Source organism: Artibeus jamaicensis, unplaced genomic scaffold (genome assembly GCF_021234435.1).
Source record: "Artibeus jamaicensis isolate MK-2021 breed Jamaican fruit bat unplaced genomic scaffold, CSHL_Jam_final contig_466, whole genome shotgun sequence".
In the NCBI taxonomy this organism is placed as follows: domain Eukaryota; kingdom Metazoa; phylum Chordata; class Mammalia; order Chiroptera; family Phyllostomidae; genus Artibeus; species Artibeus jamaicensis.
Window position 1 is genome coordinate 13,209,591 of NW_026521844.1, and position 13,472 is coordinate 13,223,062.

General features: G+C 42.2%; 1 protein-coding gene across 1 annotated transcript in view; it reads right to left on the reverse strand.

The window, feature by feature from the left end:
* Positions 1-11,140: 11,140 nt before the first annotated feature.
* The window catches only part of LOC119053001 (transmembrane 4 L6 family member 4), a 34,357-nt gene continuing 32,025 nt past the window's right edge, over positions 11,141-13,472 (reverse strand). The window contains exon 5 of the mRNA XM_053667246.1: positions 11,141-11,440. Within this exon, the coding sequence (XP_053523221.1) occupies positions 11,423-11,440 (18 nt within the window). The 3' untranslated portion in view covers positions 11,141-11,422. The remainder of the gene's footprint in view (positions 11,441-13,472) is intronic.

Genomic DNA, 13,472 nt, shown 5'->3' on the forward strand with positions numbered 1-13,472 from the left:
ATATTTGTTGAATGAATGAAAATGTTTATGAGCATATCTTCTTTCACACTGCAACTATTCCTCCAATTGACTTGTTTGCCCGCCCTTCCCTGTTCTGCATAAACAGGGCTTTTGGAAAAAGTTGCTTCAAGGGGGGAAGAAGGGAGTAGAGAAGAATGGGATTCTTGAGGAAGCTGGCCAAACCTGCCCCTGAGAAATTCTCTCTTGAGTGGCCTTCTGGGTGGAGTGGCCACTAGAGGGCAGCAGTGGGTTTTGCTGTGGTGCAGTGAGCAGAGCCCCACTAGGGGGAGGGACAGGGGAGCTTGGGGAAAACAGCAGGGTCTCAGGGGAAGGGCAAGTAGAAAGACATGCAGAATACTAACATTTTTCATTTCCTTCTTTTCAGTCACTTTTATAGCCAAGAAGATCTGTGGCTTTTACATGAAAATAAAGTTATTTTTAAGTACAGAGAAAAAAAATGAATGCATCTTCTGGGCAAGGTTCATAGTTGAGTCAATGGATCACTGGTCAGAATGTCGTAAGATGTCAGGGTAATATGTGAATTTCTCTGGCTCCTGAATCTGAATGAGGCTGAGGGCGCCCTCACCACCTTTCAGGCAGTTCTCGTGACTCTCAAGATTGAGGACCACCACACCTTGGAGCCCTAATGTATGTGTGTTTGCTTTTTTATTTCTTTATTTATAAATTATATACATGGATGGCTGTTCTAATGTATTGTGTACATTATGAAACATTCAAAAAAGAACATTTTAAAGGATGGAAAACCACATACATCAAAGTTTCTCTATGAGCTTCCCATGCCACAGTTTGGATGAGAAGATGAAGACAGTTCATGCTGACGACATGTCAGCTCCAAGTAAGTTTCCTCTTTGGTCCAAGGTCTGCAAGTACCTGCTGCTCTTTTGTTAGAATCCAGTTTATCAAGCTTCTTGAGAACTAATATGAGTAGACATATGAAAAATCTTGACAATGAATAGGAGTAGATATTCATTGTGAAAACAAATAGTAGGTATTAGAAGAATCTGTTAATGTTGGGGTCTGTATGCATGTATCACGCTGAGAGTTCTGTGAAGATCCTGTGACTGAACGTGCCGCTGGTCTGCTCGGTACTGAGAAGGGCTCAGCCTTTGTGTGGCCTGTGGAAAGCAGCAGGGCTGTAGTGCAGCAGAGGGACAGACTTTGGGGGACAGGGCAGGAGAGCCTGGTGGCGTTGGGGGAAGCTCTGGAGCCAGACGTCCCGTGTTTAATGCCAGCTCCACAACTGAGCTGCTCTGTGACCTTGGGCTTCTTGCTGAACCCCTTTGTGCCTCAGTCTCCTCACTCCTCATACAAGGTAATATCAGCACAACTGCTGCCGAGGGCTGTGGTGTTAAGTGGGGCTGACACAGGTGAAGAGTGGTGTCCACATCTGAGTCATGCTCTGTGAGTGTCAGCCCCTCGAGGGGGTGGCAGGCACAAGGGATGTGGAGAGCATCCTTGGTGCTGCGCGGGGGCAGAGAGCTTAGGAACCTGCCTTTTCTCTTCTGACACTGAGCATTCTAGAAATCCACCTCTTCATTTGGCCTTCTTCCACATAGAGAAGATAAAATTATTATGTTGAGCAAACTCAAAAGAGTTAGAAGGCTTTGCTACAGATAAATGGTAGGTATTTATTCAGGAGTCTTAGAGTTTGCAAATTGGAAACAGCCAAGCCAAAACACAGAAGTTCTCCAAATAAGAAAGGGAAGTTAATAGTTCTTATAGCAAAAACTGGGTTCTTGAGAATTATCAGTCCTGCATTCTTAGCCCCGGGATGGTTATCAGTTTGATGACAGGTGGTCCAGAAGATGAGTGTCAGGAGGTCTGGCTGCTTCCCAGAGGTCAGGATAATGGATGTCGTGTGGCTGTATATGTGAGTCCTTCAGGGGGTAATTAGGGGACCACCTACGGGTTCAAATGTGTATCCAGGCATTGCCGCAGGACTGGGCAGTTAAAAAAAGTTTGAGTTTCCAAGTTAGTTAGAACAAGAATAAAGTCTTTCCCATGCTTTAATCTTCAGAATATTAATTATTATAGCAGCTTGGTTATGGTGACTCCATTTTATGTATTCTCTATCTTCATTCTTTCCTTAACTAAATAGAAATATTGGGAAATAAGCACAGGAGTGAGCAAACAGGAAGACTCTATGTGGTTGCCTCTGAAAGATTATATAATAATACTAATTTTGAGTCCTGGCTGGTGTGGCTCAGTGTCTTGAGTGCTGGCCTGTGAACCAAAGGGTCACTGGGTTGATTCTCAGTCAGGGCCCCTGCCTGAGTTGCTGGCCAGGTCTCCAGTAGGGGGCGCATGAGAGGCAACTACACATTGGTGTTTCTCTCCCTGTGTTTCTCCTTCCCTTCCCCTCTTAAAAAATAAATAAAATCTTTAAAAAATACTAATTTTGATTATGATATTGTTACTGAACAGAAAGAGTCCACCCACCTGGTGTTAGAGCACAAAACACTGGACAGCTAGAGGTGCTGTCTGCTGGGCTGGACGTCTACAGGGAACCAAGCCTGTGCAGGACAAAGAACTAGGGCTGGGGACTCAGTAAAGTCTGTCTTCCCGCCAAACAAACAAGCAAACAAGTAAAAAAGGTCTATTTTATTGTGAGTGGCACCATCAGGGAGAACAGGAAACTAATGTTCAAAAGCCCAAACTCCCCAATGGTGTGTGTAGGTTACGCATTATATGGGGCATCACAAGACACACAGTGGGTTAGAGGGTTCGGGGATGCGCTGGAAGCTGATTGGTCAGAGGTGAGGGAAGGGTAATGAGTCATTTCTTCAGGTGATTTCTAGGGCTGAGATTGAAAGCTAAATTTAATCAGTCTTAAAGTACCATCAGTTTCAATATTTTAATTGATAGTTTTCACTAATTCAGGTGAGCAGTGAGGAACAACTTCCTCTACCCTCCAAGGTTTTTTCGGGCTATTTTAGCAGAAGAAAAAGCAGTGAAAGTTTACGAACACGTGTACCTCCTGCGCACTTGAAAACGGAGTAACTCACCAAAATGACAGAAGTCTTCACCTTAAATACCATGTCCAGCTACAGACAAAAGATGTAGGCGGGGTCTGTGGTGGAAGTGACCGGGCGGAACACTGTAAAGCGAGAGCGGAGGCAGGCCTGCTGCGGTGAGGGAGGCACCCTTGCAGGTGGGGACGTCCTTTACGGAGGGTAATTGTACTTGGTTTCCAAGCCTCTCCCATGTCTGCTGTTTCTTAAAATTAATGAGCCTAAAACAATCAATACTTAAAGGCTTATTTTGGTTCGGCAAACTCTGTTCACCTTCAGCATGAATTAACAAACAGTAAACTATGACATTTAAAAAAATAACAGTTTAGTATTTTCACTTTTACATAGGAACCTTAAATTAGCATAGCAAGGCTAGATGTTCCTAGATGTTCTCAGAAAGCGCATGAGGTATGTAGCGTAGTGCTGAGGGTGTGGACTGTCACCCTCGAACAGTCAGGCCCCCTGGCGGTGGGTGCTGGATTTACTGTTTGCTGATGTGAGTGGAAAGGCAGGGCCGCGCAGCAAGGCTGACCAGCTCAGTGATTCGGTAACAACACCGATGGTCTGATCACACATTCCTAACTGGGCAGGTCATGGTGGGCAGTCACCCTCTTGCCCTACAGATTTCTTAATAAAAGGCTAATCTTTGCCTTAAGCCAGCCCTATCTCTATCAGCCACTTTACTCTTACACAAAATGGGAAGAGGCAAGCAGACCTTAGCAGCAACAAGTAGCTGGGCTAGCAAGAGGGCATGATGGCTGGGGTCAAACAGGAAAGGTCATTTACTGTGGTCATCCCAGTCCCCTGATAAAGGGATAGTATTTAAAGGAAAAGCAGATAAAGGGACACCTAAGTGCTGTTCCAGGCTGGGGGCCAGCCAAGCAAAGAGGTCTGTGAGGAGGGGAGAATCTTTGCAAAATTCGAGATAAACCAGGGGCTAAGAAATGGGCAATGGTGAACCCTTGGTCAGTTGTTATGAGGAGTAAGTGAAATTACGCATGCTATAAATTACCAAGATTTCTGCATGTTAACAAAGAATGCTATTTTTTAAAAAAATTATAAATGTTTGATTACAAAGTGCTTGAGACTGGCTTTTTCTTTCTTTGGAGAAGAATAATATATACTTTTAAGATTTTATTTATTTATTTTTAGAGAGAGGGGAAGGAAAGGAGAAAGAGAGGGAGAGAAACATCAATGTGTGATTGCATCTTGTGCACCCCTACTGGGGACCTGGTCCACAATCAGGCATGTGCCCTGACTGGGAATCGAACTGGTGATCCTTTGGTTTGCAGGCCAGGATTCAATACATTGAGCCACACCAGCCAGGGCAGAGCAGAATAATTTAGTCACATTGCCACAACAATGATAACATCCCATTCAGTGAGTATGTACTATGTTCGGCCAAGTGCAGCAGCCGGTAGGGGCTGGGTGACAGAATCTGGAAAGGGGATGGCATGGTAAGTTGTGTATTGATTATCTAGGGTCATCCCTGAGGCAGGATCACTTGGGAGGCTCTGAGTCTGCTTCATGAAGATGATGACATTCCCTGACACCAGGATTTCGGGAGAAGCACGTATGGAGGGGCTGGGAGAGTTCAGCTTAGAAATGTTGCCTTGAGGCACCAATGAAACATTTGAAAACAGACATTTAGCAGGCCTGGCAGTGGTCTGGGCTGGAGGTAAAGATACAGGAGTCATTAACATAATCATAAAAACCACAGCTGGGAAGGTCATCTGGGAGAGTATTTGACCAAAAGAACAGTGTCTGAAGTCAGAACACTGACATTTCAAGTGCAAATACCTCCCTTTAAGTGCAAGTCTGTCACTGTGGTGATAGGTAAACATTTGTTCCTGCATGTATGTGTGCATTTGACCAGCAATTACTAAGCACTTTGCACATGCAAAGCACTATCGGTTTCCAGGATAAAAGGTTAATGTTCTCCTCAAACAGCACACAGTTAAGACCAGTGGTTCTTAACCATGGAATTTGGCCCCTGAGGACATCTGCCAATGTCTGGAGATATTTTGGTTGTCACCACTGAGGAGGAGAGGTTGCTACTGCCATTGGGTAGGTAGAGGTGAAGGACAGTGCTGAACATCCTACAGTGCACAGGACAGCTCTCCCACTCTTGAGAAAAGAATTATCTGGTCCCAGTGTAGAGGATGAGAAATCCTGACCTGCACTAAGAAACGGCCGGTGTACACACACAAAACTAAAACACCATTCTCTTTTGCAAAATGCATGTAGTGGCACTGTAATTCATCAACATGGCTAAGCCAAACTGCATTCCCCAAAGTCCCCTTTCTCTCTGTTTCCTGTTAGGATGCAGCACAAGAGTGGCTCTGGGGGCAGAGCAAAGCAGCAGCGCCTTGCAGCTCACACACATGGCTCACATACTGCCTCCCTGCACTGACGTCAGCCAGTGGCTGGGCCTACTGCTCTCACCTTCCTGAGTCTCCCTCAGCTTCTCCAACCTCTGGGCCTGGGAGAGTATTTTCAGATCCATGTTCAAGGGCTCCATCTGCTTCAGTTCATCCACATGGCCTTCAGCTCATGCCTGTTCTCTCACACCTGACATGCCCCTCCTCTTGCCTGCCCCGCCCCGTGGACTTACACCTCCTGAGTCAGACACAAAGGCCAGACTCTCAGAGACTGCTTAACTAGTTCCTACAAATCCTTTATGCCCATATACATGTGTATGTATATTTTCAGTCTCTGCACTCTGACCAAAATGTTAGGTTATGGTCACAGTCAGCCTATTATTGTTTCTAACACGGGACAATATAACTTTGTAAAAAGGCAGTTTTTTTTTTACCTCCTTGGAGCCCAATTAGTGGTCCTTTCCCATGAATTGTTCTAAACCCTGGACTTATTTTTTTTCTTCTTTCCCCTCTTCTTCCTCTTTCAACTCCTTCACCTCATCTCTCTTTGGTACTGTCTCACCTTTTGGATGAATAAACTCCATAGACTACAATATGTGCTAGGGTTCTCTCTCCTGCATCTGCCAAGACAGTTATCCATGATTTGTTGACTAATTTGTGTACACTTTATGTGCCCTTTGTAAGAGATCAACACAAAGTCCTCAGTCATATTCTGCTGCCACCTGAGTTTTTGTCTCCTGAATAATTATGTCATAATTGGAATATTAATCCGTGTCTTGTTTGTTAGTTTGTCTTTCTCTGGAGATCTCCAGAGTCCTCATGCCTTCCTTAAGATGCTCAGAGCAGAGCTGACCTCCATTCCTGGGAGGCACCTACCAGGTGGGCCTTGGGCCTTGAGCTCACCAGCCCAGTGGAATGCTGAGGCAGAAGGGAAGTCCTACAACCTGCCAGGTTAAAGCCCAGGAAATACATGCACTTAGAGGAAATACAGTTCAACTTTTATACTCAGGCATCTGTCATGGTTCCGTGAGATTATTTTAACTCCTTTTTCAATTTTTAATTCAGATGCCTACTTCCTACTTTTTTTTATTACTTCCTTTGGAAATCTTCCTACAATTTATTTCAGGGCCAGGCACACTACCTTACTCAGTCTGAGGATTCAGGAGAAAGGGGAGTCAGCTCTGGGCACCTCCACTGATACAACAAATCTATGGATTGCCTCCTACGTGCTAGCTCTTTTGTTAGGCACTGGGGTGCAGCCTCGTATCAGATACTGTCCTTTCCTTGTGGTTTTGTGCTCCAACATGTAGAGAAAAAAAGTCATGTTAACAATAAAGCAATGCAAAGTTAGCAACTCACATATGTGAAGTTTCTGGACAGTTTTATTACCATCCTTGGGTTGTGTGTGTGTTTCTAAAGGATGATCTACAAAGGAAGGAACTCATTCAACTATACCTGTTATTTCTTGCCTTTTTTTTAAGTTCTCTTATCCATGGTAAGTTTTATTCCCTATTTTTGTGGTAATTAAATTTGAAAAATGGGTCTTTGTGTGCAAACCTTTCAAAGACATGTTCTACTTCTTTATAAAATAATGAGACTGGATTTGATGATGAATACAAACCTTCATTTCTAAAACCTGAATCACTGGGTCAAGATGAAGGTGTGCCTCCTCATACAACCACATAAAAATTACAACTAAACTGCAGAACAACCATTACTCAGAACCATCAGAAATGGAGTTCAATGGAAGTCCAAAAACTATAGACTAAAAAGTGCATTCATCCAGACTGGTAAGAGATATGAAGATGTGGAGATATGGAGACATGGAATGGGCTGGCCTAACACCCACATGTGGTGGATAAAAATTCAGGAGGGATATCTCAGAAGTGAGGGGTCCCAGCCCTACACCAGGCACTCTAGCCCAGGGAGCAAGTGCCAGAATGATAAGCCCTATAACTTCTGGCTTTAACAGCCAGAAGTGTTTGAGTTGGTGAAAGGAACTTCTGGAGTACCAAGCAGTGTCTCTTAAAGGGCCCACACACACACTTCCTCAGACTCACTCACTCTGAGCTCCAGCACTGGGACAGCAGTTTGAAAGGTACCAGTGGCATAAAGGGAGGAACCGAAGTGTCTGACATCACAGCGAAAGCTGGGGGGACAGATTTGCCCCATGGCACACCCAAGCTGTTAATAGTGGCTTTTCCATATGAATGGCTGGTATCATCTCAGGCTTTACAACTTCCTAAATCCTTTCAAACAAGCAACAATCAGCCTCAGTGAGCCCCTAGTCCCCAAATCTTTTTCTAAGTGGCCCCAGGCCTGGAACCAGCAACAGCTAGCTTTGGATCACAGTCTGGGTTTGCCTGGGAATCTCCAAGCCTAGTACAAGTAGCAGCCATCTGCAGATTGCTTCGTAGTAGGTGAGCCTGTGCAAAACACAGATGGGGGCTGAATTTGGCCTGCCCCACCTGGGAAACCCAGAGCCTGTGCACCCAGTGGTCAGCTACAGGCCATGTTGGAGCACCACCACCCTGCCTCTGCACAGCCGATTTTCCACAGAGAGCAGAGGTTAGTAGTCAGTGGTTAGAGCCAGTCCATGCAGCTGACTGTCCTGGGTAGATCCTTCCCATTGGTCTGCCAATGGCAATCAAGTCTGAACTAGAAGAGGAAGGTTTACTCATCCCACATGGAGGGCACACCTTGAGTACCCAGATTGGTTTATAAGGAAGGCTGTGCCACTGGACCCTACTGAACACCTGCTATATTAGACCACATAACCTCGCCAGGGAGTCATAGAAGCTCTACTTAATACACAGAAGCAACACGGGAGGCTGCCAAAATGAACAGACAAAGAAACATGGCCCAAATGGAAGAAAGATCAAAACTCTAGAAAAAGAACTAAACAAAATGGAGATAAGTAATTTATCAAATGCACAATTCAAAACACTGGTTACAAGGATTCTCAAGGAAATCAGTGAGTACCTCAACAACATAAAAAAGATCCAGGCAGAAATGAAGGATATACTAATGGAAATAAAGAACAATTCATAGGGAATCAACAATAAAATGGGTGAAGCTGAGAATCAAATCAGTGATACGGAACACAAGGAAGCTGAAACAACCAAACAGAACAAGAAAAAAAAAGAATCCAGAAAAACCCAAGGAGCCTCTGGAACAACTTCAAACATTCCAAAATTCACATCATAAGGGTTCCAGAAAAGAAAGAACAAGAAATTGGAAATCTAACTAAAAAAAATAATGAAAGAAACTTTGCCTAATTTGATGAAGAAAGTAGGGGTGCAAGTCCAGGAAGCACAGAGAGTCCCAGATGAGATGGATGCAAAGAGGCCCATCCAAGACATGTCGTCATTAAAATGTCAAAGGTTAAAGATAAAAAGAGAATCCTAAAAACAGCAAAATAAATGCAGTTAGTTACAGGGCAGTTCCCATAAGACTGTCAGCTAATTTCTCTAAAGAAACTTTGCTAAGTAGAAGGAATTGGCAAGAAATAGTTCAAGTCATGAAAAGCAGGGACCTACAGCCAAGATTGCTCTACCCAGCAAAGCTATCTCTTAGAATTGAAGGGCTGATAAAGAGCTACCCAGACAAAAACAAAACAAAACTAAAGAAGTTTATCATCCCAAACCATTATGATATAAAATACTAAGGGGACTTATTTAAGAAAAAGAAGATCAAAACTATGAGCAACAAAACAATAAATGCGTAGCTGTCAACAATTAAATCTAAAAAATAAACTAGGAAATCAAGCAGAGACAGAACCATTGAGGAGCATTTTGATGGTTGCCAGATGGGATGGGATTTTGAGGAAGTAGGCGAAGAGGTGAAAGGATTAAGAAGTACCAGTAAGTAGTCACAAAATAGCCATGGGATGTACAGTACAGCATAGGAAATGGAGTAGCCAAAGAACTTATATGAATGACCCATGGACATGAACAATGTGTGGGGATTTCCTGAGGGAGTAGAGATTGCTCATTGGGGGGAGGTAATGGGAGAAGAATTGGGACAGCTATAACAGCCTAATCAATAAAATATCATTTAAAAGGGAAAAATAATATCTAAATCAATGAAAATTCCTAAATAAGGAATTGATGCCTCTTACCCACATTCTTATTTATTCATCCAAGAACTTAGGTCGGTGAATCAGTCTTAATGGTCTGATGTCTCTGAACCTCTGGCACATAATCACCTGTGCTATCCTTTAGGATTTGGCACGAACTACATTGTGTTAATGTTTTTAAATTTACTTTTATTTTTATTGTTGTTCAAGTACAGTTTTCTGCCTTTTACTCCCGTTCCAGCCTACTCCCCCAGCCCTCCCCACCTTCCTCCCATTTCCACGCCCCCTGTTTTTGTCCATGTGTCCTTTATACTTGTTCCTGCAAACCCTTCCCCTTTTCCCCTGAAATTCCCTCCCCTCTCCTCTGTGGTCACTGTCAGCCTGTTCTCTATTAATCATTAGAGCGTGAGTTCCCAATGGGCTCTGACTCCTCATTCTTGGTGCCTGCCAGTCTGTGGTCTATCAATGATTGCTCAAAGTGGCTGGTTTTAGCATTCCATGGTAAGCTTTAAAAATTAAGTAACAGACAAAAGATAGACTTCCGTGCTTCATGCCTCCATTTTCAGATGCATTAGGTCTATGCTGGGGCTCAGGAATTGTAGTTTTAGAACATTTCCTGGGCGATTCTGATGATCAGCTGTGTTTGAGAACCAGTGATCTTAATGCATACATGGCTGCTTTTCTTCCTTCTTCCTGTTAAGTGTCAGATTTGATCTGTGATCTCAGAGTTCTCATGGAAGTGAGGGCAAAATCAAAAGACATGTAACTCCTCCTGTCTTCAGTGGCTGTCCCCCAGGGGCCAGCACTGGGTGAAGATTGGGAATTGCCGTATTAATAACTATTAGGAACCTAGCTGTCAGTGTGTCTAACTCACATGGTGTGGCCCATCGGCTCGGCAGGCACGGAGGTGAGACTTGCTGGCTTGGAACTCCCTCTGGGGTTCTCCTGAGTTGTGTGGCCAATCCCACAGGCCTCTTTGTTTCACCCTTGGGGGATGCCAACATTTCCTGGAAGGCTGAGTGCCTAGTAATATGCCTTTCACAGATGGGGAAACAGAGACTGAGAAAGTAACTTCCCAGGGTCCCTCGCTGGTACACAGTGCAGTTGGGGTTTGAACTTAAACACAATGGATTTAACTCCCTATTAGTGCCCGACTCTTAAAACCAAAGTTAATGTCATAATATAGCACGTAGAATTATACCTATTACCTTAATCCAGGACCATAGGCTGACAAGTTATTACTAAAATCAACCATAAGAACATTGTTTCGTGTTTGATGAAAGGCAGCATTTGTAGAGAAGTTAAAAAGGAGGTTTTATTCATTCCTTTTGCCCCTCTTTCACAAAACGCACACCACCTTTATTATATTACCACTGAATCATGATTTTAATTTAATATACATAAAAAATCCTTACTCAAAAGAGTAGTCATATCAATTCAAACATGTGAGCCAAAATTTAAAAAATTATTTATGACACACCAGTCATTCTTTTTTCCCATAAATCTTGACAACAAAAATTGGTCTCAGTTTCTGATTTTTCATATGCTTCCTTCCTCTGAATTATAGAAAACTTCCAGGGAAATAAAAACCTGTTTATACAAAGAGGCGGTGTGGCAATACATGTGACGCCCATTTCTCATTCTTAAAAAAAATTGTGAAAAACAAGCTTTTTTCTTGCTCTTCAATTCTAAAAGGAAGCTAATTTGAAAGACTTATAAATCTAACTGAAGTGGACAACCTGTTTTTGTTTGCAACTAACATCAAACTTCAAGTGGAGCTAAGCTGGTTGGAAGGGAGAAGGAATATGTGCGCCCCTCCCTGAGCTTTGACAGTTCGGACACAGACAGAAACTGACAACCCCAAGGAGAGAAGGTTAAGTTCAGTGTATCCTTCCATGTGCCATCGAGTTAGAGAAGGTCATTGGAGTGGTTTAAACTGGTGCATCTCCCTAGAAGGTAGAAAAAAATTAATTAATTATGACATTTTTTTTTTTACTTCTTCCTTCCCTCTTCCCTTCCCTTATTGGTCACTTCTGGAATGTTTTCTATACTATTCTGACTTTTTCCCCAGAGCTTTAATCTGTATCTTAACTGCATTTTGGTTATAGGAATTTAAACTTCAATTCATTTTGCATCATTTATTATTAAATATAATTTCTGTAAGAGGCACAGAGAATTCAAGTGGTGTCTCCAAAGCCTCAGCTAAGCAGAGGAGCCAGGATTTGAACCCAGGGAGGTTTAACCCAGAGACTGTGTTCTTTTCTGGAAGTTATGCTGCCTCACTGTTTTTCATGCTCTTAGTAAACAGCAATCAGTACAAAGTACTGAGCCTCCTAACTGTTCAGATGAATGTATGTTAATCACCCCATGTTAGACACTCAGTCGGCAACCCTTAGGAAGCTGGTTTAACAATAACATTTTACAAAGAAACAGGTGAGGGCAACTGACTTGGCCAAGGCCGCACAGCTGACGTTCATCCCAGGTCACAGTTTGAATTTAAAGCATGTTTTTGTCTATTACCTCCTTCAAGGATTGTGCCACGCTCAGGTACTTCTCCATAAATATTTTTCTGTCTGAACAAATGAATGCTGACCTGTTCACTCTGTACAGAAGTTCAGCAAAGCTGGTTGGGGTGACCTTGACTCTGAGAAGTTAGGCAGCTTGCCAGGGTAACTCAGCTAATAAAAAACTGCCAAGAGCCCACACCTCTGGACAGTGTCCTCCTGGGAGAGGAATGCTGACCCGCTTTATAACAGGCAAGCTGGCAACAAATCCTCACCACACCAAGTTTTTAAAAATGCAGCTCTAATGTGCACCGAAATATGTAGTACTGAAGTTTCAGAATATTTGCAAATTATTTTCCAATGGTTAAAAAAGAGAAGGTGAGCAAATATGAACAATTTGTATATTTAGGTGAAAACTTACAGGTGTTCATTGTGCTGTTCTTTTAAATTTTACCCAGATTTGACGTTTTCCAAATAAAAAGTTGAGGAAGGGAGGAAAGAAGGAAGGAAATTCCAGCAGGGTTCATTCACCGTTCACCGTAACATAGTCTTTTGACTATGATGTGATTTGTTCATAAAAATTGTTCAAATATGGTATCTGAACATATGACACTCACTGAAAAAAATCAGTGTACTAACATTTACAGGTATGTTTTTAAATTTATAGATAATACTCAGATTTAGTAAACTACTGTTTTATATTCAAAGAGCAGTTTTATATCCAATAAACCTTGCAATGAAAATTTGCTACCTAACTATAAAGTGTAACTGTCTTCTGTGAAAGCAAAACAAATAAATAACATCAGTGTTTGAAATGGTTCGGCTGATTTAGAAAGCAAGAATTCATTTAGGAGGAACCGCAAGCTTCAAATGCTCGGTATTCTTATTGCATCCTAAAAATAATTTTCATGAATAATTCATAGTTTTCTTTTCTCTCCAATTGTGTTTATTGACCAAAAAATTTAAATACAATGCAATAGAATTGAAAATGTATAGTAATAAAGCCAATACTCAGTAAAATTTATTTTTAAGACATGCCTTTTATGGTGGATTTTTGAACTTTTTGTTTACATTTTTTATATTTTACTTTATTTTTATTTACTTTTTTAAGAAATAGAGAGAAAAAGAAGAAGAAGAGAGAGAAATACTGATTCGTTGTTCTACTTACTTTAGCATTCATTGGTTGGTTCGTGTATGTGCCCTGAGTGGAGATCAAAACTGCAACCTTGACATATCAGGGTGATGCTTTAACCAACTGAGCTACCTGGCCAGGGCTACTCTTTTATATTTTAAAATATGTAATTGTTAAGCCTTATTTGAATAATATAAAGTGGAAAGAAAGAAAAAAATGAAAGTCTTCTTATCCACGAACAACTATCATTTAATACTTTGGTTGGAGGAAAAAGTACCCTGAAATGTGTTTTATATATCACTTGATAACTTTAGCCCACTGTGTAGCTTTAGTCAGGAAATGGTG